Source organism: Onychostruthus taczanowskii, unplaced genomic scaffold, assembly GCF_017590055.1.
Source record: "Onychostruthus taczanowskii isolate IOZ18803 unplaced genomic scaffold, ASM1759005v1 scaffold73, whole genome shotgun sequence".
In the NCBI taxonomy this organism is placed as follows: Eukaryota; Metazoa; Chordata; class Aves; order Passeriformes; family Passeridae; genus Onychostruthus; species Onychostruthus taczanowskii.
Window position 1 is genome coordinate 3,432,158 of NW_024505118.1, and position 23,891 is coordinate 3,456,048.

Genomic DNA, 23,891 nt, shown 5'->3' on the forward strand with positions numbered 1-23,891 from the left:
CCCCCCCACCCCCCGTCCTCCCGTCCCACCCAGAAACTCAGATTCTCTTCCTCCTACCCGGGACCCCGACCCACGTCCCCTGACACCTGGGACACCCGATTCACCTGCCCTGTAACTGGGGACCCCCACCCCAAGCACCTCTCTTCCCATCCGGGACCCTCAGCCCTCCTCCCCTCCCAAACCATGACACGCGACTCACCTCCTCTCCCACCCGGGATCCCCATTCCCACGGCCCCCATTCCCACTGGGCTGGGGATCCCCGTGTTTATGCTGTGGGGCGGGGTTGGGAGTTGGGGCTCCCGATTCGCCATGCTCGGGCTCCCCATCCCTTCCCGCACCAAGGGCGGAGGGGGCTCTCCCGAGCGCGTTTGCACCCGCTTGTCCCCCGCTTTTCGGTGGGGGGCTCTGAACCCCACGGGGAAAGCTTGACAGGGAAACTGAGGCACAGATGGGGCTCCCGAGGCGGGTGCCGTTTTGTGTCGTCGTCCCGTCCCCCCACCCCCTCGACCGCATCCGAGGCTCGAGGACACGCTGGGCTTCACGCAGGGAGGAGGCAGCGGGCTGGGGGGGTGCGGATCCCGGCGGGATCCCGGGAGGAAATGGGCTGGACTGGCAGGGAGGGGGGGCCGACTCGGTCCCGGGGGGACCCTCACGCCCTCCGGCAGCCGCGACAGGAGCCGGGCCGCGCCATGGGGACTCTCCAGGACACTGTGAGCGACCCTGGGGAAAGGGATACCCTGGGGGTCCCGGGGGATCTGTGGCCTCGGGCTGGGGGTCCGTTCTGTCCTGGGGCGTTTGGGGCGCGATGTGCTTGGGAGTGTCTGGGGGTTTCGTTTTCCTGGGTGGGGGGGGGGGGGGCTGGGCCCCCCCCTCCCCGGCTGGACTGGCAGGGAGGGGGGGCCGACTCGGTCCCGGGGGGACCCTCACGCCCTCCGGCAGCCGCGACAGGAGCCGGGCCGCGCCATGGGGACTCTCCAGGACACTGTGAGCGACCCTGGGGAAAGGGATACCCTGGGGGTCCCGGGGGATCTGTGGCCTCGGGCTGGGGGTCCGTTCTGTCCTGGGGCGTTTGGGGCGCGATGTGCTTGGGAGTGTCTGGGGGTTTTTTTTTTGGGGGGGGGGGGGGGGGGGTTGGAGCCCCCCCTTCCCTGTGTCCCCTTGCCCCCCTGGCAGTGGGAGCCTGAAGAGCTCAGCTGCGTATTCCATCCGGCCGCCAGACCTCTGGGTGGGTGTGCTGGGAAGGACAGAGCCCCTTCAGCACGCCCAGCAGGACCAGCTCTGAGCCCCCCACCCTCCTTACACCAGCTGCACATTTTGGGGAGATGAAGGCTGCATCCCAGTATGTGGGTGGGAAAACACTTGGTCCTTCCTACTCCTGTGCCTTCGAGCACACCCAAATTTGGGGAGGGGGTGACGTGAGGGGGGTTCTTCCCTCTTGCAACTGTCTGTTCGCCTGGATGGATCCCTGGCCTGTGTGCGGATGGTTTTGGGTGTGAGAACCGTGGCCTTGGTCCCCCTGGGGGCGCAGTTGCTTGGGGGGCTCCAGGGGGCTGCAGGTTCAAGACAGGAGCGAGGACCTGGAGATTCAAGCTGGGAAACGAAGGGAAGGAAACGCTCTCTGGGAAATTGCCGAAAGCTGCTGACGGAGAGAAAGAAGCTGAGCAGGGCCAGTGTGCCCCGGGCGGGGGGGAAATGAGCCCCCCTCCCCCTCCGGATGGGAAGGTGGCGGCTTGAGGACATCTGAACTGTCGCTCAGCACGGGGGTGGGATGTGACTCTCCTCACCGCCCAGCGCAGTGAGACGGGGGTCCCTGTGATCCCTGTCGGTCCGAGCCCTCCAGAACACAACTGGGCCTGAGCTAGGAGCGTGCTGACAGCTGGGCAGGCACAGCCCCGCATGGGATCTGGGGGTGCGGGGGTCAGGGAGCCACAACTCCCAGCATGGGGGTACAGAACGCACCCATGGAGGGGGGGGAGTCAGAGCAGTTTTAACCCAGACCACCAGCGCTGGCGTGGACATGAGGAGGAGGAGGAGGAGGAGTGGATCACATGGTGGGGCAGAGGTGCAGCCCCAGCCAGTCCTGCTGTGTGAGGCCACAGTGGCAATGGGATGTGACCCAGGATGTTTGAGGAGTGAGTGGTGGGGATGGATCCTGCCCCTTCTCCAGCACATCCCAGCCCAGGGTGGATGAAGAACAGCTCATCCCCCACAAAATACCACAGGATCCCTGGTCCTTGGGGGGGGGCATATAGGGGAGATATAGGGATGTAGGGCTTGGGGCATTATTACTCTCCAACACCCTGCAGTGGGGTGAGGCTATGAATGTCTGTTCCTCCTCTCCCTGCCTGCCACGAGCTCCAATGCAATTACTTGCAGACTGGATCATGAATCAAGCTGTAATTGATACATGTTCACAGTCTGGAGAAGCAGGAGGGGCTTGGGGGGCCCCCACCATCCCGAGGGGTTGGGAGGGGCTGTGGGGGACTGCAGTCAGGCACCTTTACTGACCTGCCAGGGACTGGGGGGGGCCTCAGCCAGCATCATGGGGCTCCTTCTGCCTCAGTTTCCCCCTATGTGGGACCAGCCATGTTCAGTGGCTGAGGACCTGTTGAGGCCAGTGAGGGGACATGCGTATGCGGGCGTTTGTCCTTGCGTTTCCTCTGGCAGACACAAACACATCAGCAGGGCAATAAAGGGGAGGAAAGGGCCGTGGCGGCTTCTTTCCATTACATGCGGCAGGGCTGGCTTCCTCCCACATCAGCAGGGTCAGGGGAAAGAGCCAGATCCCCAAACTGGGTTGGCTGGGTGCACCCCAGTGCTTCCCAGCCAGGCAATCCCCACAGGCCAGGGATCAAGGAGTCACTGCTTGCAGGTGTGGAATCAGCCTGTGCTGGCACTGCAGTGCCCTGCTGCTGATTTTTGAGGGGCAGTGGGGTTTGGGATACAGGTTCCAGTGCTCTCATGCCTCATGACATCACCTGGGAAGGGAGGTCTGAAGTGGGAGTGCCCTGCTGGACCCCAGGCAGGGGAATTGGGATGGGGATGTTCCTGCTGCACCCAAGCAGAAGGAGTTGGAGGGGATTAGTCCTGCTGCACCCACAGGGATTAGTCCTGCTGCAGCATGGGCAGTAAGAAGCTGGGACAGGATGCTCCTCTTGCAGGATGACATGGTGGCATCTTCCCCCTGAATGGGATAGGCCCCGTGGGTGACCTTGGCTTTTTGGAGTTAAGCTGTGACATTTGGCAGGGAAGTGGTGGGCTGGGATCCCCTGCAAGCCTGGGTCTGGAGGGTGGCTCTCTGGGAGCTGAGTCCATGGATTTGGGGACTGGCCTGGGACTTTTGCAGCTCAATCCTCTTGCATACTCACCCTGGCCACTCCATGGAAGTGGGGGAGAGGATGGTGGGGACCTGCCCGAGAGAGCCATGGGGTGGAAAATGCCAGGGAGCAGAGCTCCCGAGTCTCCCTCCTCTTGGTACAGGAGAGATCACTGCTCCTGGCCTGGCTCTGGCAGATGCAGGGTGTATGGCACCTTTGGATGCCCTGGCCACAGCTTTGGAATCCCCCCCTAGACAAGGGGGGCCTGGAGGCCAGACCCCTGGCTGGGTGCTGACCCATTAAACACCAGCACTGTGATCCTTTCTGCCATGTAATGGGCTTTGGTTTTCTCCTGGCCTCAATTTCCCCATCTGAGTAGTGAGACCACCCCAATTCCTCGACCCCTTCACGACAATTAAGAGCTGCCTCCCACCATCACACCCTTTCCGGTATGGAAAATAAGAGCAGTCCCTGTAGAGACAGAGTGGAATCCCCTGGTGGGGGGCAGCTCTGGCAGCCCCCAGCCCCCCACACCCTGCTCCGGAGCGCTGCCCAAATCAAATTCCTCCCCAGCTGCAGATGGCCAGGAATTCAATTTTCCCAGATCCCATCAGAGACTAAGAAATGAGGTCCCTAATCACTGTGCAGATCCCATTAGTGCCAGCCATGCCAGGAGGGGATGCATGGATGGATGTGGGAATGCTGCATCCCCCTTCCCACTCCACTGATTCCTATCCCCCTAAGGGGCTTAGATGTCCCCCGAGCCCTCTCTGGCTGCATCCCCAGGGCTTTGCCATGATGGTCCCAAGCAGAGCCAGGCACGGGGACCCCTGCATGGCTAATCCACCAGAAAACATCTAGAAAAATCCTGGAAACCCAGCCAGTGTGGATGGGAAGGGGACTGTGTGCCAGGGAAGTTTTTCCAGCAGTGCCATGTCCCAGGAATGCACATCATGCCACCTCTCTCCCAGCACTGCCACTGCCAGCACCCAAAGCTGGTGCCAGCTGGGTGCCAGGATGTCTCTGTCCTTTGGGGTGCAGGCACCTGCATACCAGGGATTCTCCTAACCACGGAGCAGTTTCCCTTGCAGCTGCTGTAGGAGGGTCCATCTGCCCCTCCCTGACATGAGTTAGGGACAAGTGACACGGGGCTGAGTGGGGTCCCTTTCCCCCTCTCTGACGTGGCTTAGAGACAAGTGACAGTGAGACCCCCTGCCCTCACGACCGTCTTTCTTAGAACAGTGAACTAATTAGTGACAAATTAGTGACAGATCATTAGGCTAGTGGCCGAGCCAGCTGTTCCAAGAAGGCCACGATGTTCTGGGGACGGAAATCCTTGAGGAGTGTGGCTGCTGTCCCGATTTGTACTGCCCGACAAAGGGACATCAACAGGAAGCAACCTTGACTCCGGCCCAGTTCTCTTGGCCCCGGGAGGCCGGGCCAGGATGTGGGGGGACAGACTAGGAGCACCCCAAGGGCTTGTGAGCTGCCAGAGGTTAGGAAATTTGCTTGGTTCAGCAAACAACCCACTCAGAATGTGTGTGGTCCTCAGGGAGTGGCATCTGTCTGGTTCCAGGCTGCAGAAATTCCATGTGCAAATGGTCTGTGCAAATGTCTTGTGCAGTGTGAGCATGTCAGGCTCCAGCGAGGCTGATGTATGGGTGAGGAGGAGGAGGGTAGGGGAAGGGATGCACTGAGCTCCGGGGAGACGCTGGGCTCAGCACAGCTCATTCCACCTGAACCAAACTCTAGTGCCACTCTAAGCAGGTCTTGCATGGCCATGGCCCTTTGCAGGTAGGGAAACTGAGGTAGGAAACCTCCACAGAAAGGGAAACTGAGGTAGGCACAGGCATGCAGGGCTACTTGTGTGATTTTTTGGGATGGCTGATTCCACAGATTTGCATCCTCCAGCCCTTAGAAGCCTCAGCCTAGATCACTGGGTGCCAGAGTAGCTCCATGAGAGGGTCCTGCACCTCAGCCCTTGCTTCCCATCCATACATTGCAACAGGACCTCAGGCAAATGACCATGAGGAGACAAGAGATATCCCAGAAGTGTTTCCTTCCTGTTTGCCCTCATTATCCCCCTGGAAAAGATGAGGTAATTAAGGAGCTACCGTGTTGCAGGTTGTTGCTGCCTGATTAGATTAAAGCAATGTAATTTGGGACTAAGAGCGGTGCTGGGAGGAAATGGATGGATGGCTTCCCAACTGGAGTTGGGCAGAGCTGCCAGCTCTACCTTCCATCCATCCCTCCATCCTCTGTTGCTCCAGGGACACTGCTGGAGTGTTATCATGGGTGCTACTGTGGGGCACTAGGGATACTACTGTTTTCTCACCTCTACAGAGGGGATTTCCTGGGGAATTGTGACAGTGGGGCAGAGGGAAGGAGCCCGGAGCTGTGAGTGGTGGTGGGGTGACAGAGACAGGGTGACAGGGTGTCAGCAGCGTAACAGCCTGTGGCAGAGCTGGAGGGTATCAGGAATGCTTCTGGGGGGGGTGGGAACAGGGATGCTGCCTCTATTTCCCCAGCTCTGTGGGGAGGATTCCCTGGGAAATTGTGGCTTGAGCCTGGGCAAAGGAGCAGTGCGGAGAACAGGGACAGGGTGACAGGGTTTTAGCAGTGTCACTCTGCCCACAGTACAGCTGGTGACAGCAAAGTGGTAACCTGCTGCCTTCAGGAGTTGCTCCCCTGCTCCTTAGCTCAGTTTCCCCATGCACAGCCCAGTGCCAGAAGCTGGTGATCCCTAGCTGGTTGTTAGTCCGGCGTTGCCAGCGCACTGGCAGAGCCTGGCTATATTTAACCACCGTGGCCGGAGCATGAGGCTGAGCAGCCAGGGGAAAGCAGCCCCCCAAGATTGGGGGGAGCTGGGGCAGCTCAGCATTGCTGGAGGTGGGAGAGGAGGATGAATCATGGCTCAGGGATATTTTGGGATATTTTTAATGCCGCCAGATTGCTCGGCAAATGCTCGGGCAGGGCGGTGCGGGCGCAGGCTGGGTGTTTGCTGGCAGCTGTGGCTCAGCTCGGAGGCCCAGGGGGATCAGCTGCTCCCTGTGGTGCTGTCACTCTGCAGCCATGCATTGCAGAGGTGACAAAGGCAGGGACATCTGTCCCCATGCACTTGGAAACAATGCTGGGTGTGATGGGTGGAGCAGCAAAAGGGGGTCCTGGAGCAGCATCTTCCTCCTCGAAGGGGAGGCAGGAGTGGAAAAAGTTTCCCCACCACTTTCTCTGGAAAGGGGAAAGGGCTGGGAAAAGGCAGAGCTGGGTCATAGGAGAGAGGGTGGGTGTCCCTGCCTGAAGATTGTGGTGGATAGAGGGCCCTTGGAGAGGGACAGGTACCCGGGCACCCTGTGGGTGGGACACAAAGAGCGGTGAGGGGCTGTGCAGGTGGAGGTAGGCTGCCTCCCAGGAATCCAAATGGGATTTTGCTTTTCACCTGTCAAATGTAACAAGATCCAGAGGCTGGTGGCTAAAAATGCATCCTATCTGAAGAGACTGCAGTGGGAGGGAGCCCTAAGCCCTTAGCACTGGCTCTCAGCCTTGAAATGAACTGACCACATGGTCACCCTCCTCATCCAGGGCTCTGCTTGGTAGGGAATTCCCTGGGGAGCAGCTCCTCTGTCCTTGAAGTCTGCAAACCCTCTGTGCGAGACATTGGGGCTGCTGAGACAGGCAGCAGGGGGGTCCTTTGCTGTGCCCCAGACCCCTCCTTGCTGTGTTCTGCACTCCCAAGCATCCCAATCCCTTTGCAACCTGAACCTGTAACATCCATTGAGAAGCATCTGCATGGGATGTGGGTACTGGGCTGTGCTGCCCACAGGCATCGAGAGCTGCGCACTCAGCATCTTGGAAGCTCTAATTTGATTTGGGGCCCACAATTGGGGGTGAAGCTGTCCAGACAGAGCGATGTCCAGCTCCATCCCAAAGCTGATTGCTCAGGCAGGGGCTAATAGACCAATCCACTGCCAAAATTAATTGGGCTCATTTTCCTTGCATTCCCAGATGGATAAGGTCCCATTGGAGGGCAGGAGCCAAGTAAGATCTGAGGCCTCTCTGTGTCATGGATGCCTCAAGCTCGAGTAGTCACCTCTGCCAGATCATTTACTTGGAATTTTTACAGCAAAGCAGGGCTGGAAGCTCGGCAGGGAGATGATTCATTTCCTCGAGGTTCTCTAGGGAAGGTTGTGGCAGGAGTCTGCCGCTGAAGCCAGCTGCTGCCAGCATCCCCCTGTAGCATCAGCACCCATGGGTGCTCTGGCAGCGATGGCAGGATCCATCTGGGGCCTCCCCAGCCCAGCATCCCCTTGCAAGGCAGGGTGGGGGTGCTGCAGCCCTGCTCAGCACTCCTCTGGGAGCAGGATGCTCCTGGTGTTGCTGCCTGGCTCTCTGGGCCTGTTTTCCCATGGTTAAAGAGGAATCCAGGGGGTGGCAAGTCCCGGTTCTGAGCTCTGCTTCATGCAAACTCTACTCACCGAGTGCTCAGGTGTGTCCGCACTCAGAGAGAGACCCCAAGGTCCAGGTACCCTCAGGAGGGCTGAACATCCCAGTGGGTGCCTCGCTGCACTGGATCCAGCCTCCGCCTGATGCCAGGGGGTTCCTCCTCACCCTTGGGGGCCTCCATTCATCTCCCAGGAGCAAGGCCAGGAGAAGGCGTGCAAGCTCAGAGACCGGAGACCCTGTGACATCTGTGTCCTCCTCCTCCAGGCCCCCACCCTCCACATGGCAGGTGTGAAATGAAGCTTTCTGGAGAGGAAGCTGGCCAGGATGGGATTTCTCTATTTCATAAACATCCAGAGAAGCTGGGGGTGCCAGGGTGGGTCAGGGGACAGACAGTTGATGATCTTCTTGAAAAAAGTAATATTTTCACTGCTGGTGAATTCCCTCTGATAAAAAAAAGCTGCTTTTAAATCCCAGCAGGATCTATGGAAGCCTGGGATGGGGGCTTGGGAGCCTGGGATTGGGGGTCCCCACCACCACATGCATGGGGACAGGATGCTTCAGCAGCTATCCAAAGGGAAAAAGAGGGGCAAAACCAGCAGAGGAGAAAAAAGGCCATTTTCCATGAGGGAGAGAGTAGGTAGTGCTCTGGAGGTTGGCCTGTGGCAGGAGTGGGCTTTGCTAGAGTCGGGGGGGTCCATGTTGGAGCAGAGACAAATCCTTATTCTAAGGAGATGAATGGTGTCATTAATCTTCCACTAGCTCCAGTGGGAATATTGAGGCAGATATGGCTCTGGTATTGCACCGCACCATGGGATGCTGGCCAAGAAGAGCTGGCAAAATTCCTGTAGCATTGAGGTCCTGTAGGTCACCCAGTCAGCTCAGGGAGTGTGGCAGGGTGAGATCAGTATCCTTGTCCTCTCAGGCCAGAAAAAAGTTGACAACAGTCCCTGGATGGGGGCTTCACAGGGCCACATGTGTGCACCATGGGGACAGGACAGGGACAGGGTGCTGCTCACCTGCTCTGCAGGAGCAGCATTCTCAGCTCCAGGGGCTGTCAGCGATGCCATGCTGTGTCCTCTTCCCATACCCTGTCCTTGGATCTGTTCCCAAAGCCGTCTCTCCATGCCCATTTCCAGACAGCATTTCCCTCCAGAGCTGCTGGGTGTGCAGCAACTGCGATGAGGGTGTTGGAGTCTGCTCCAGCAGCTAGGAATTGCAATCCCCCTATGCTTTCTCCTGTTTTAATGAAGTTAATTAACCCCCTGTGCCCACTTGGGAAGTGTTACCATAGCTCTGCCCTCTGTGGAAGCTGGGGTGCAGAGCAGGTGCTGGGAGCTCTCCCTGGGAGAGCTTTGATCCTGTCTGGGTGCAGGTACAGGGCTTGGTGGGTCCTCGTGACATTCCTGGTGACAGGCATGGGGTGGCTGATGGTTTCATCTCTCCCCTTGTGCTGGGGATCGTGTGCCAATGCAGCCTCATCCAAACACCCCAACATCTGTGGAGCAGTGATGGATCCAAAGGAGCCCTCACCCAAACTGGAGTAGTGGATGGTGTGGATTGCTGGGAGTAAGACCCAGGGGACTCCACAGCAAAGGGAAAGGCTGTTTATGGCAATAACCAGGATGTGGCTGTGGTAGTCACTCTGGCTGTGCTGCCTCTGGCCCAGGTTCTGTCCTAGCAGAGCCCCCAGAGTGGATCTGCAGCACCCTCCAGGCTTGGGAACAGCAGGGGAGGGTGTTGGGGTAAACCTCTGCCCTGGGCTGGAGGATGTGGACTGGGAGTGGGGTGAGTGGGACAAACGGAATTAGTGGGATGAGCAAGTGGGATATGCATGATGAGTGGGGCAAGTGGAAGGAGTGGGATGAGCCATTGAATGGGATGAGCCATCGAGTGGGATGAGTGGGTTGAGCTGGATGAAAGGAACAAGCAGGGTGCGTGGGATGAGTGGGATGGGCAGGACAAGTGGGACAAGCAGTTGAGTGGGATGAGCCATCAAATGGGATGAATTGGATGAACGGGATCAATATAGTGAATAGGCTGGGTGGAATGAGCAGGATGAGTGGGAGAAGCAGTTTAGCAGGATGAGTGGGATAAGTAGAATGAGTGTGATGTCCTTCTTAACCCACCCTCACTCTCTCTACCTTCTTGCTAGGCTGCAAACTCTCCTGCCAACATCTGCTGCTGTTTCCTTGTCTTGGGAATATCTTCTTTTAGCTCCTGCAGCTTTTCCCTCACTGTTTCAGGGATGGACCTGTACTCTCAGCCCTAATAAAGCCACCACCCATGTCCAGCTGCCACCTGTCTATCCCCACACCAAGAATGCCACTGGCATTTGATACCCCAAGCAGACCCAAGGGACCCGCTCAGGATCTGCTCCATCTTCCCCTGCCCCAGGGGGGCCACTGTGGAGGATCCGGTGGGACAGAGGGATGGCAGGACAGCCACCTGGCTGAGGCCTGGCTGTATTCTACAGTGCATGTGTCTCCAGTGTGAGTAAGTGACTGGAGATGCGGCCCTGTTGGAATAACATCCAGTGCCGATGTCTTCAGCTGGAAGCACCCTCACCGCCAGCCACGCTCCCAGTGCCACTTGGATCTGGCCCGTGGCCAAGTATGCTCCCAGGGTGGGTGGGTGGCATGGCCCTGCAAGGGGCTGCTGTCCTGTATGGGGTCATGGGGTGCATAACAGTCCCCAGGTCTGGTTATCAGGAGTGGAGCCTGGAGCCATCTGGCAAAGCTGGGACCAGAGGAAGAGCAAATCCCAACACCGTTATCCAGTGTCTGATTCCGAGCATCTGCTATTTTCATCATAACATCTTCCTTATCCCAGTCTCCCAGACAAGGGCTGGAGGCAGGAGCAGAGCTGGGAGGCTTGCACCACAAAGCCCCCTGTGCCCCCCAGCTTTTCCATGTGTCCATCCTAACACTCCATGGGGTTGTAATCCCCAGATGAGCTTTAATCCATCTCCTTGCCTCATTTCTCTTCTCACTGGTGCTTTATGGCATGGCTAGCACTGAGGGCAGTGTGGCTCAGTGCCAAAGCCTCCTCTCCTTTTTTTTCGGGGACCTCCCACCTCCCCACATGACGGACATTGACCAACACAGGAGGATTTGGCTCCAAAAAAGGCATCAGGCAGACTGGAGGCTACTGCAAGGAGTCTGGGAGCAGAAGGATGGTGCCATGGCAGGGGTCAGAGAGGGTGGGTGCTGCAGTGCCCTTCTCCATGGTATCAACCCCCAGTAACCCCCTGCTCTGCTCTTGTCTCTCTGCAGGATGCTCTGCTGAGCCTGGGTGCTGCGCTTGATGCCACCACCCTGCGTGATGCCCTCCGCCACGCCCTTGTCACCCTGCTGCCTGCTGTGGTAGGTGGGGGATGCATCTGCATCCCCTGGGGGGCTGGAAGGAACAGAAAGCAGAGCATCCTCCTTGGGTGGGTGAGGATTATGGGGTTGCTGAGACTCCCTGGATTGGGGGAAGCCCTGGAGGGAGTAGAGAGTGGATTATCTGCTGGTTGATGCTGGAGTTCTGCCTGGGGTGGTGCCTCTTTATCCCCAGCCCACTGCAGAGTTCTCCCCCTATATGGGCCACCTGTAACCACCAGGGTGCTGCTGGTGGCCCTGGTACCCATGGTGGGTTCAGGGTGCTGGTGACCCTGGGGGTGCTGGTGGCCCTGATGCTGGTGGTGGCTGGGCATTGTGCCAGTGCCATTGCATGGGGCCCCCCAGCCTGGCTGGGTGTGAACAGGGCACACACATACAGGTACGTGTGCACGCCTGCGTGTGACCCTGTGCGTGGGCAGGGCTGCATCTGTGAATGTGTGCATGTGCAGCTGCAGCTGTGCACACTGTTCCTGCACACGTGTGGCTGTGCACGCATGTTTGCACATATGTGTGTGCTGCCCTTCTCCCCCAGGAGCACGTCTATATCTACCTGCTGGATGGGGACGCACGGCTGCTCTGCGATGACCCCCCCCATGAGCTGCCGCCCAGCGGGAAGCTCAGGTGAGCTTGGCCGCCTCCCCAGCCCCGGGTGTGGGCACACAGGAGTGGCCCAGCTGGTGTGCGTGAACAGGCATGTGTATGGAAGGCAGGAGGGTTTCCATCCCTGTCCCCGTCTCCATCCTCATTCCATCTCCATACTTGTGGCCATCCGCTTTCCCTTCCCATCCTCTTCTTTGTCCTGGATGTGCACACATGCACAGGGGCTATGTGTATGCACAGGGACACACATGTTGGCCCAGGGGCTGTGTGTGTGCAGGAAGACAAGCATTTGTCTCCAGGGCTGTGCATGCGTGCAGGGACACACATATGCACACGTGTTACACAGCCCTTGAGCCTGTCCCCATTCTGCGGGTGTCTCTGCCCTTTCCGGGGGGTTGACCTTCCCAGGTGCCCTTCCCAGGGGGTGCTCAAAGTATCCCTGTCCCCACAGAGATGCTGTGCAGAAGCAGAAGCGGCTGGAATGTGGGGGGCTGCTCCCTTCCGAGCTCCCTGGCCGGCACCTGGGACCCCTGGCAGCGCCCCTGGCCCCTGGCACACAAGGTGGGAGCTGTGGGAAGGGTGGTCCTGGTGGACATATATGGGGGTATGGGCACAGGGCTGGGTGGTAGGTAGGTAGATGGAGGGACAGGGAGGGGGATTGAGATGTGAGTGGATGGGTGGATGGATGGATGGATGGATGGATGGATGGTCGGTCCATGGGTGGTCAGAGGCAGTGGCTGAGACAAAAGTGGGTGGGTAAGTGGTGGATGCATAGACAGATGGGTAGAAACAGGATAGAGGCATGAGGGACAGGTGGGCACTGGGACTGAGGGGTGTTCTCAGGGACAAGTAAGCAGAGAGGTGGGCAGAATGATAATGGATCGATGGGAAGATGGAGAGATGGCTGGCTGACTGGCTGGCTAGCTGGGTGGGTCATGACACATCAGGATGTAATGGGAATGTGCACCCCAAGAGCTGAGTTCCACAGCTCTGGGCTGTCCCTGGGGCCCACCTGGGACCGACACTCTCTTGCTTGCAGTGCTCATCATCCCACTGGCGGACAAGAACAGTGGGGCTGTGGTATGCGTCATCCTGGTGAGTGCAGGAACATGGGCAGGGCTCTGGGGGCAGGGCCTGGACATGAGGGTCCTGACATCACTCCTGCTCCAGGTACACTGTGGCCAGCTGAGTGACTCAGATGAGCAGAACCTGCGTGCGTTAGAGAGACATGTGAGTGACTCCTGAACTGTGCAACTGCCACCTGGGCACCTACCACCCTTTCCCCCAGCCCTGCTGTTCCTTGTCCCTTCTGCCCAACCTTGCAGACCCTGGTGGCATTCCGGCGCCTGCAAGCCCTGCAGAAGCTGCAGCCCTGGCCCCAGGTCAGCCTCTCCACCAGCTCCTCCCAGACCTCTCTGGCCAAGCCTGAGAAGGCACCTGAGAGCAGCTATAGTGACCTGGACTGCAAGATCCTACAGCTCTGTGGTAAGTGGGGGGACACTGGGAAGGGTAGGGTGTGTGGACAGGGTGAAACCATGCTGTGACCCTCATACAGGTGAGCTGTACGACCTGGATGCCGCCTCGCTGCAGCTCAAGGTCATCAACTATGTGAGTAGCTGCTCCACCAGCCCCCTGTCCCCATCTGCCCCCAGCCCCAGGACACACCAGGGAGCCCTGTTTTATTTCAAAACAAGAAAATTCCCCAAAGCCAAGAAAAGCCTCAAGCATCAGCTGTGGAGTCGTCAGTAGTGACCAGAGTGAGCAGCCTTGTAACAACCATCAATAGTCTTCAGAGTTAACCGTGCCACTCTCATGCCAAAAACTCCTTGAGAGAACATACAGCTTCCTCTCCTGCTCTCTATTAATCTGTACCTCACTATGACCCTCAGTAGTGTCGAGAGTGAACAGCCTTCCCCTTGCTATCATTATTCTCCAGAGTGAACCTGCTCAGTCACGGGGAGGAGGTTCTGGGGAGGGGTACCTATTTCTCTGTGGCATGTGTGGATGCCTTGGGCACAGGGAGCCACAGAAGGGGCTAGATTCTACCTGGGGAGTGCTCAGGGCAGGCTAGGGTGCTGACCCTCCCCTTACTCCCCAGCTGAAGCAGGAGACCCAGTCTCTGTGCTGCTGCCTCCTGCTCGTCTCTGAGGACAACCACCAGCTCTTCTGCCAGGTAGGTGCCACTGGGCCAGTCCCCCAACCCTGACCCCCACAGAGGATCACAGGACACCCCTGACATGGTGTCTTCCTCATGGGAACCCCCTCCTTCCCATCTTTTCCAGGTGGTGGGGGACCGTGTTCTGGATGAGGAAATCAGCTTTTCAGTGAGCCAGGGGAGGTGGTGAGGGGTTGGGAGGTCAGGGGGGTGGGCAATGGGCGCCATGCACTAACATGTTCCCCTTTCCCCACAGCTTACCTTTGGGCGCCTGGGGCAGGTGGTGGAGGATAAGAAGCCCATCACCTTGAAGGACATCAGTGAGGTGGGTACCAGCTGTGTACCTGCCACACCTGGGGACATGGGTGTCACCCCAGTGTCCCATGCGGCTTCCTGAAGTGGGCCAGGGGTTCCAGCCCCATCTTGCCTCTCCCTGCAGGAGGAGCACAAGCAGCTGAGCAGCATGTTGGGTTGCGAGGTCACCTCCATGCTTTGTGTCCCTGTCATTAGCCGGGCCACCTCCCAGGTGGTGGCACTGGCCTGCGCCTTCAACAAACTGAGTGGGGAGAGGTGAGCAGTGTTTTGGCTGGGACTCACTGTGAGGCTGCACCCCTCACTTTTGGGGTGCTGGAGCATTGTCGTCATGGAGAAAGGGGGGGACCAATGGGGATGGACAACTGAGGTGTGCCCCCGCCAGCTACACAGACACGGACGAGCACAAGATCCAGCACTGCTTCTGCTACACCTCCACAGTGCTCACTAGCACCCTGGCCTTCCAGAAGGAGCAGAAGCTCAAGTGCGAGTGCCAGGTGAGCATGTGGAGGGTCGTGTCATATGTGTGTGTGTGCCCCATCTTGCACTAGTTACCAATGGTGTTGTCTCTGTCCCCTCAGGCCCTGCTGCAGGTGGCCAAGAACCTCTTCACCCACTTGGGTAGGTGCACTGACCCCCAGCCCTGGGGTGGCAGCAATGGGGTCTCTGTCTCCAGCCAGGGAGAACCTTGTCCCCTTGTTGGGGAATGGTAACAGAAGGGTGATATGAGCTGGCACAGAACCTGGCATGCAATGATGCTGCATGGCTGCATGCATGCTTGTAGCATGACCACAGAGCTCTGCACATGTGCAGCTGTGTGTGTGCACTGCTGCACACACGCATGTGCTGCTCACACGTGCACATGCCCCCCACAGCCCCTATCGTTCTGTGCCCCCCAGACTTCCTGCTGGGACCCTGAGCTAAACCTTCCTCCCTGCTTTCATTGCATGAGTGGGGAATGAGGGGGCAGTGCTGCCTGGCTGGGGGTCCCTGACCCTTCACTGCTACCCCTGCAGATGATGTCTCTGTCCTGCTGCAGGAGATCATTACGGAGGCCCGGAACCTCAGCAATGCTGAGATGTGAGTGGTGGTGGTGGGGCACATGGGTGAGGGGACACAGGGGGGACACTGATCTCCCCTGTGGTGAGAATGGCAGCGGTGTGTCTTGCAGATGCTCTGTGTTCCTGCTGGACCGGCTCAGTCACGAGCTGGTGGCCAAGGTGTTCGATGGTGGAGTGGTGGATGACGAGGTGAGCACAGCATGGAGTTGGGGGCCCTGCGGTTGTGCTCCTCCCCACAGGCCTTGCTGGTGATCCTCTTCCACTGCCCACAGAGCTACGAGATCCGCATCCCAGCAGACCAGGGCATTGCTGGGCACGTGGCCACCACTGGCAAGATCCTGAACATCAAGGATGCCTACTCGCACCCGCTCTTCTACCGTGGCGTGGATGACAGCACCGGCTTCCGCACCCGCAACATCCTTTGCTTCCCCATCAAGAACGAGAGCCAGGGTGAGGGACGGATGGGGGCACACTGGGAAGAGGGGGGAAAGGTCTGGCCCTGCAGGTGTCTTACTCATCACATGGTGGTTTGGTCACCCATCATGTGGACATGACACTATCCCCAGCATGCAGGCACGGGCACAGCATCATCCCCAGCCTGTGAGCATGAATCCTGTTCAAGTACAGGGGCACAATCCTGGCTCAGCACTGTCCCCAACATACGAACACCATTCTGTCCCCAGCATGTGAACACCCTTCTGTCCCCAGCCCACGGGCACCATTCTGTTCCCAGCCCTTATGCAGAGCACTGCCCCAGCACATGGGCATGATCCTGTCCCAGTCCTATGGTCACAGTCCTGTCCCCAGCATCAGGGCAGCATTCTGTCCTATGAATGTGGGTGTGGTCCTGTCCTAACCCTTGGGCTCAGTGCTGTCTTTTGGCACAGTTCCTAAGGTGTGATCCTGTGCCCCGGCAGACAAACACAGCACTGACCCCAGCACATGAACGTGATCTTGTCCTAATCCACGGGCTCAGCATGGTCCCTGGACATGATCTGCTCCCCCTACAGACACTCAGCACTGTCCCCCAGCCCATGGCCATGATTCCATCCCAGCCCATTGGCACAGCACTTTTCTTGAGCACATGGGCATAATCATGTATCCTGCATGTGGGCATGATCCTGTCCACCAACACATGAGCACAGTACTGTCCCTGTCCCAGCCACTGGGCACCGCACTGTCCCCAGCTGTGGGTGTCATGCTGTCCCCAACCCACAGGCACAGCACTGTCCCTGCTACTTAGGCACAACCCTGCCCTAAGCCCACAGATGCAGTGCTGTCCCCAGCATACAGACATGACCCTGTTCCCAGCACAAGGGCCTGATACCCTGCTGTCCCCCCTCTGCTCCAGAGGTCATTGGGGTGGCAGAGCTGGTCAACAAGATCAATGGCCCTTGGTTCAGCAAGTTCGACGAGGACCTGGCCACTGCCTTCTCCATCTACTGCGGCATCAGCATCGCCCACGTATGTGCTTTGGGGGTTCTCCTCTTGGTGGGCTCCCAGCTCTGCCACAGCACAGAGGGATGGGCATGTGTGTGTGTCATTCCCATTCCTTGGGAACAAGTGGTGGTGGCCACTGGATGGGAAGGGAATTCAAGGGCACAAAGATGTGCTGTGGTGCCAGGGTGGGCTTGGGGGTGCTGGAGGGTGTCTGCCCACCCCCAGCACTCCCACACCCTGATCCTGCCCCACAGTCCCTGCTGTACAAGAAGGTGAATGAGGCACAGTACCGAAGCCACCTGGCCAATGAGATGATGATGTACCACATGAAGGTAAGGTAGCATAAGGACAGGGATGGGGACCCCTGCTGCCAGCATGGTGCCCCACACTTTATCCCAAGGTGGTCACACAGTTGGGTGGTGGTGATACCCCAGGGCTCTCTGCTCTCACCATGGTTCATGTGGCCTTTGGGACACCTGGTGACCTGGTCACAGTATGGGTCACTGGCTATGGCTCCTGCAGGTGTCTGATGATGAGTACACCAAACTGCTGAGCGAGGGCATCCAGCCTGTGTCCACCATTGACCCCAACTTTGCCAGCTTCACTTACACACCACGCTCACTGCCTGAGGACGACACCTCCATGGTGAGGATCATGGGGACAACTCTCAACTGTCACCATCCCCTGCCTGGCCTTGGTCAGGCCATATATCCCAGCCCTGGAGTGCTGGGGTGAAGGGATGTGGTTGCACCCCTGAGCATCTTCCTGCTGAGCAGGGGTAGGAGTGGCTCATGGGGGACCATGCTGGGCATTGTCATTCCTTGCCACCCCCGCTATCCCCTCTGCCAGGCCATCCTGAGCATGCTGCAAGACATGAATTTCATCAACAACTACAAGATGGACCGTCAGACGCTCACCAGGTGAGTCCCTATCCCCATCCACTTTCCCTGTCTCCATCCTCATTTCCATCCACATCACCATCCCCTACCTCAACCCCTCTGTCTCCTTCCCCACCCCTGTCCCTATCCATGTCCCTGTCCCTGTCCCCATCCACATCCTCATCACTGTCCACCTTCTCTGTCCCCTGTCCTTATCCTCATCCCTATCCCTATGGCCATTCCCATTCACATAATTGTCTACCTTCCCTGTTCCTATCCCCCTCCCATCACCCATCCCCAGACCTTCCCCATCCCATCCTCATCTTCATCCCCATCCCCATGCCCGTGCATACCTGGTGGACACCTGGCAAGGTGGAGGTCCCTGTGGGGTGAGACCCACCCTGCATGGCTTTGTCCCTGTGCAGGTTCTGCCTGATGGTAAAGAAGGGGTACCGTGACCCTCCCTACCACAACTGGATGCACGCGTTCTCCGTCTCCCACTTCTGCTACCTGCTCTACAAAAACCTGGAGCTTGTTAACTACCTGGAGTAAGGCCAGGTGCTATCCCTGCCCCTGTTCTCCAACCCCTGGCCTGGCTGGGGTGCTTCCTGCTCTCCTGCCTGCCTCAGTTTCCCTCCTCCCCCTCCCCAGAGACATCGAGATCTTTGCCCTCTTCATCTCCTGCATGTGCCATGACCTGGACCACAGAGGAACAAATAACTCCTTCCAGGTGGCCTCGGTGAGCCAAGCCCAGAGCTGGGATGGGCAAGGGGGAAGGAGAGGTATGGGGACAGCTGTGGGGGTCTTCACCCCCGTAGTTCCATCATTCTGGTTGCTCTACCTTGCAGAAATCGGTCCTGGCCGCGCTCTACAGTTCAGAGGGCTCTGTCATGGAGGTAAGATCCCCCAAATCTCCCACTGCCCATCTCTCCTGGGTTCTGGCTGCATGGCAGCATCCTTGCCTGCTCCCTGCCTGCTTTCACGGTCCTGGCTTCTCCCACAGAGGCATCACTTTGCCCAAGCCATTGCTATCCTCAACAGCCAAGGCTGCAACATCTTTGACCACTTCTCCAGAAAGGTGAGCCTCCCACCTAAACACCTCTCTCATGCCAGTCCCTGCCCATGCTGAGCCCCTGCCTCCTCTCCAGACTTCCTGCTCCCCATCCCTGGATCCTAGGGGATGTGGGAGCTGGCAGGGGCACAGAGCTGGTCACGGCAGCTGCCTTGCCCACAGGACTACCAGCGCATGCTGGATTTGATGCGGGACATCATCTTGGCCACTGACCTGGCCCACCACCTCCGCATCTTCAAGGATCTCCAGAAAATGGCAGAAGGTGAAGATCCTCGATGGAGATTGGAATTGGGATTTGAGGGGTGGTAGGAACTCATCCTACCAAGGCTGGGAGGTGGCACAGGAGGTTCTTATGTCAAGGGTGATAAGGGCTGGGACATGACACAGAAGGTTCTGGCTGTCCCTAAAGTGCTCACATGTGGCGTGATGGGGGCTATGGAGCTCTGTCCTGAGCCCCCTCTCCCAACCCCTGCCCCACACTCTGCCCACAGTGGGATATGACCCCAAGAACAAGCAGCACCGCAGCCTGCTGCTCTGCCTGCTCATGACCTCCTGTGACCTGTCTGACCAGACCAAGGGCTGGAAGACCACCAGGAAGATTGCAGTGAGTGCCACACCATGGAGCTAAACCCCTGAATGTCACCTCACAACGCACCTAGGCCACCTGCATGTCCCCAGGCACACACCTCCCCTCATGGAGTGGGTTCCTCCAAGCAGGACCCTGGACCATGCAGAATCCAGTTCCTCCAAGCCAGACTGTATCCCTGCTTGATTGAGAGCTGTGGGGAGGGGTCTGGAGAGCAGTGGGGATGGGGGATGATCCCAGGCTGCACCCCCTGTGCTGACACCTGTCTCTTGCAGGAGCTGATCTACAAGGAGTTCTTCTCCCAGGGTGACCTGGTAGGTACCACCTAGCAGGGTTGGGCTTGGCCAATGCTCCTAGGAAGCACCAATGGGATGGGGGGTGTGGGCAGTGAGCAGAGAGGTCTTGCTTGGGAATGGGGGGAAAGCACCACTGGCACTGACCCCCCTTGCCACCCGTGCAGGAGAAAGCCATGGGAAACAGCCCGCTTGAGATGATGGACCGGGAGAAAGCCTACATCCCTGAGCTGCAGATCAGCTTCATGGAGCACATTGCCATGCCCATCTACAAGTGAGCCCCAGTGCTGGCGCTGGGATGGGGAGGACCCCCTGCCACCCCCACCTCCCTGAGGGTGGGATCGGGTGCTGTTGTGGCAAGTCTTGCAGATGTTGGATGGCGTTTCAAGCAGCGGGGATGTGGGTTGCACTCAACTAAGGGGGCTGCATTGAAGTAAGGGGGTGCAGCCCTGTGCTGATGGAATGCATCTCACTCCCCAGATTGCTGCAGGATCTCTTCCCCAAGGCAGCGGAGCTCTACGAGCGGGTGGCCAGCAACCGGGAGCAGTGGACCAAGGTCTCCCACAAATTCACCATCCGCGGGTTGCCCAGTAACAACTCCCTGGACTTTCTGGATGAGGAATATGACCCACAGGCCCCTGACCCCCAGCTCAATGGCTGCCTGGAACCTGAGGTGGGGCAGCTCCCTGAGGCTGGGGCCGAGTGAAGAAGGCGATGAGGAGGCCACAGCCATGGCTGGGCTGGGAGCATCCCCAATCCTCATCCCCCAGCTTAAGGGGAGGAGGTTTGGGGGATATCAGTGAATCTGGACTACCATGGCAAGGGCTGTGTGCTGCCAGCAGCTGCCACCGGTCCTTCCCCACCACTGGGTGACTATCTCCTCCCTCCAGGGCAGGTGTTCAGGTGTCCCATCCACCTGGTAGTCCATGGGACACTGCCTTGGTGGCTGGGAGCACCAAGAGACACAGTGGGGCTGGGCGATGGATGTGCTTTAAGCTGCCTTAAGACTGCAGGTCCTGTCCCCAGGGGGTGACAATAAGAATGTCCTTGGTGGAAGCACCCATAGAGGGGTTGGTCACCATGACATGGCTGTGCATGGGCTAGCAGGACAAAGGGGGATGGTGTGGGGCAGGGTGGCGAGGGGCAGTGGGAGAACTGTGGGGTGGCTGTAGAGCATATGGGGGTGTTGCCATGGACCATAGATCAGGTCCACAGAAGAAGGTTGGCTCCAGCTGCAGAAGAGAAGAGACACCAGAGTGGGATTGCCACAGCCATGGGGATGTGCCTGCATCCCCTGCTGGGATCCACACCACAGAACCAGCTACAGCCTCTCCCTAGCAGCTGCTGAGCGTCCCTTGGCTAAAAGCCCCACCCCTCTAGGACCCCTGAACCCACTCACCCATGGAAGGGCTCATGTCTCTCACACGGCCCAGTCCCATGCAACCACACAACCACATCCCCTACAAGGGCTACACACTCGCCAAGGCTGGGAGTCCTGCTGCTGGTTTGCATGCACAGGGGAGGCTGTGCTCCACAGGGGTCCATCTGGTCCCATACATCACCTTCACCTTCTGGTCCCATACATGTCTTTGCCATAGGCAGAGGAACATAGGTGTTCCTCTGAGGTGTCCCCCTGGGAGCCTCCTCACTGCAAGCAGCTTCTCTGGTGACCATGTTGTGAGCATCCCTAGCTCACAGTGGCTTCACAACTCCTGCCATACCAACCTCTGTGCACAGATCCTGCTGACATTTTGGGATCCTTCTAGTCTTGCAGATCACTGGACACAAACCTCAGTGGTCTCCTGTGGTCCCTCTGGTCCTGCAGACCACTATGCATCGACCCTGCTATTTTCCTGTGGTCCCTCCAGTCCTATGTGGCACCATGCATGGATGCTGTTGGTCTACCATGCTTGATCTGGTCATGCATGGACCCTGGTGTTTTCCCACGACTCCCTTCTTGTCCTGACTGCCATGCATGCACCCCACCAATCTCCTGTGGACCACCGTGCATGGACCCCAATGCTCTCCTCTGTGTCCTACAGACCACTGTGCATGGACCCTGCTGGCCTTCCTGTGGTCTCTCCAGTCCCACAACCCAACCCATATGGACCCTCTCAGTCCCAGGGGCTCCACCAGCCTCCAGGGTCTGACCAGCTGTACGTGATCCTAGGCTCTATCACCCCAGCCAAAGCCACTTGAAACACCCATGAGCAGGGGAACTGCAGTGAGCAGCTTGCCCTGCTGGGGCAGAGCTGAAGAGGGGGCTGGGGCTGAGTGGGTGTGCTCAGCATTGAGGGATTAGGGCGCATTGAGCCCTCAGGCTGCATCATCCAGCTTGTGGAGGCTGGATGAGTCCACCACCACACCAGGAAAAGGCAATGGGAGCAGCATGGTAAAACTCCAGCACTGCTGGCATTGGTGTTGGTTGTGTTGGGATCAAGAGTGCACATGGGGCCATTTGCCGCCCCATCCCCACTCCTCTGCAGTAACCCATGGCACATCCCAAGTGGACCACAGCAGGTCCCTCCTGGATTTGGGCTGCACGGTGGCTGCTTCTCTCCTTGGCTTGTCTGTAAGCGATGACTTGCCTGTGTTCTCGGGATACCAGGAGCGTGTGTCTGCAGGAGCAATGGGAGACCTCAACGCTGAGCTGCTCCACGTGGCTGAAGTGACCTGAATTCCTTTTGCCTTACCTACTCGGAGATGCCTTTAGTGAGATGTTTTGCCCGAACCCTGGTGGGACCCACTTGGTGACTGAGTCTGTCTGCTGGCCCATGGTTTTGCCTCCAAGACCCCCTTAAGCCCTTCCCCCCCTCCTCACTCTGCCATAGGGGGTGGGATGGTCCCAGAAGGCAGCAAACCCCCAGGCTGCAAGAGGAGGACAGCAGCTGCTCCCCTGTCGTGATGTTGGCACAGCCCTGATGCCAACGTGCCAGTAGGTACAACCGTTCAAAGACAGTCTCTGCATCCCACTGCTGATCCAGGGATGCCTGACGATGCACAGATCTCTCCATCCAACAGATGTGGGGGTGTCCTGCACTTGGGTTCTGCATCCCGGGTACCACACTGTGGTGGGGGCACACAGGGATGCCCTTTTCCCAGCTGTATCCCACTTTTCCAGCCCCTGCTGCTGGTGTGTGTAGGTAGTCAATGCTTTCCCAGATCCTGCCCCTGTATATACCCCTCTGGATACTGAGGAGTGCAGCTCACACCCAGCCCAGCTCACCCGTGAGTGTGCACAGGTGTGTGTGGGTGTGCAAACCTCCTCTAGCTTTTCTGTCCTTCTGTCTTGCGGCACTGGTTGTTCTGGACTCCAATGGAGCCTAAGGAGGAGATGACTTCTCTTTCTTCCTCTCCTCCTTCTTTTCTTATTCTCCTTCTTTCCTTCCTCCTCCTTCTTCTCCTCTTCCTCCTCCTCCTTCTTTGTTATTGTTTCTCTTTTTTTGGTGGGTTTTGGTTTTCCTAAATAAATTTCATATGTCAACCTTCCCGTGACAGGTTGGTGGGTGGCCTTGTTGGGGTCTGGGGAGCTCCAATTAAAACTGATGAACACCAAAATCACCTTCATGGGGAGAATCCAGCTTGGGTCGTGTAGCTCTGACTCCCCAGGAAGCTCCAGCCCCTCCTTGGATGTTCCACTCTCAAGGAATGGTCCAATGCCCCAGGATTCACTGATCCCCTCTGAATGCTCCAGCTATTCTCATCCCTTTCTGTGCCCTGTTCCCTCCTGAAATGTTCCAGAACCCCAGAATGCTCCAATACCCTGGGATGCTCTTCTCATCCCCATCTGCCAGGTTGGGCCCCCCCATGCCTGGACAGGAGCCATGTTGGGACCCATCCAGCCTGGCAGCAGGGGGAGCTGGGCCTACGGCAGGATCCAGCTTGGGCTGGGACTGCAGTGGGATCCTAGGCTGGGATGCAGGATGAGGCCTGTGTCAGGACCCCCCTGAGCCTGGGCTGGGACTGGGGCAGAATCCAGCTGCTCCTCTGGCTCCTGCAGCCATCCTTGCATGGCCCCATGGGGGACCCCCTAGTCTGACCATCATCCATTCATCAGGGCTGTAGCTTTCATTTCTGCCATCCGGCTAAGGAGCAATTTATTATCCAAAATCAATGCAGCGCTTTCATCCCAGCCCAATCTGACAGCTTTTGGGCATTTTATACCCAGAGGAAAAGTCCTTGGAGGCTTTGGTGCTGGCATGCTCTGGCACTCCATGAGCTGCCAAAACTAGGGTGAAAAGCTGTCCAGACTACCAAATGCCTCCATCCTGCTCCAAGCGCCGATTGAAATCCTGGGATTAAATCCTTTAATCCTCCAAACTAGTCCCAGAGCAGGGTTTATGGCCTCCAGGCAGGA

General features: G+C 58.1%; 2 protein-coding genes across 4 annotated transcripts in view; one reads left to right on the forward strand and one right to left on the reverse strand.

The window, feature by feature from the left end:
- Nucleotides 1-595, reverse strand: part of LOC121345429 (translation initiation factor IF-2-like) — a 4,384-nt gene extending 3,789 nt beyond the window's left edge. The window contains exon 1 of the mRNA XM_041422328.1: nt 200-595. Within this exon, the coding sequence (XP_041278262.1) occupies nt 200-513 (314 nt within the window). The 5' untranslated portion in view covers nt 514-595. The remainder of the gene's footprint in view (nt 1-199) is intronic.
- Nucleotides 1-23,029, forward strand: part of PDE2A (phosphodiesterase 2A) — a 23,463-nt gene extending 434 nt beyond the window's left edge. Inside the window, exons 1-30 of one of the 3 annotated variants that reach the window (XM_041422324.1) lie at nt 675-710; nt 11,030-11,119; nt 11,670-11,758; nt 12,189-12,298; nt 12,777-12,832; nt 12,908-12,967; nt 13,063-13,222; nt 13,293-13,345; nt 13,836-13,910; nt 14,020-14,061; nt 14,149-14,217; nt 14,332-14,462; nt 14,590-14,701; nt 14,786-14,825; nt 15,221-15,284; nt 15,376-15,454; nt 15,538-15,715; nt 16,617-16,729; nt 16,960-17,037; nt 17,228-17,350; nt 17,555-17,625; nt 18,009-18,131; nt 18,235-18,322; nt 18,432-18,479; nt 18,587-18,661; nt 18,818-18,917; nt 19,147-19,259; nt 19,517-19,555; nt 19,702-19,808; nt 20,015-23,029. In XM_041422324.1, coding sequence (XP_041278258.1) covers nt 690-710; nt 11,030-11,119; nt 11,670-11,758; nt 12,189-12,298; nt 12,777-12,832; nt 12,908-12,967; nt 13,063-13,222; nt 13,293-13,345; nt 13,836-13,910; nt 14,020-14,061; nt 14,149-14,217; nt 14,332-14,462; nt 14,590-14,701; nt 14,786-14,825; nt 15,221-15,284; nt 15,376-15,454; nt 15,538-15,715; nt 16,617-16,729; nt 16,960-17,037; nt 17,228-17,350; nt 17,555-17,625; nt 18,009-18,131; nt 18,235-18,322; nt 18,432-18,479; nt 18,587-18,661; nt 18,818-18,917; nt 19,147-19,259; nt 19,517-19,555; nt 19,702-19,808; nt 20,015-20,240 — 2,733 coding nt within the window. In that variant the 5' untranslated portion in view covers nt 675-689 and the 3' untranslated portion in view covers nt 20,241-23,029. Of the gene's footprint in view, nt 1-674; nt 711-904; nt 985-11,029; nt 11,120-11,669; nt 11,759-12,188; nt 12,299-12,776; nt 12,833-12,907; nt 12,968-13,062; nt 13,223-13,292; nt 13,346-13,835; nt 13,911-14,019; nt 14,062-14,148; nt 14,218-14,331; nt 14,463-14,589; nt 14,702-14,785; nt 14,826-15,220; nt 15,285-15,375; nt 15,455-15,537; nt 15,716-16,616; nt 16,730-16,959; nt 17,038-17,227; nt 17,351-17,554; nt 17,626-18,008; nt 18,132-18,234; nt 18,323-18,431; nt 18,480-18,586; nt 18,662-18,817; nt 18,918-19,146; nt 19,260-19,516; nt 19,556-19,701; nt 19,809-20,014 lie in introns of those variants that run through there. The other 2 variants (XM_041422326.1, XM_041422325.1) reach the window with 2 other exon arrangements.
- The last annotated feature ends 862 nt before the right edge of the window (nt 23,030-23,891 follow it).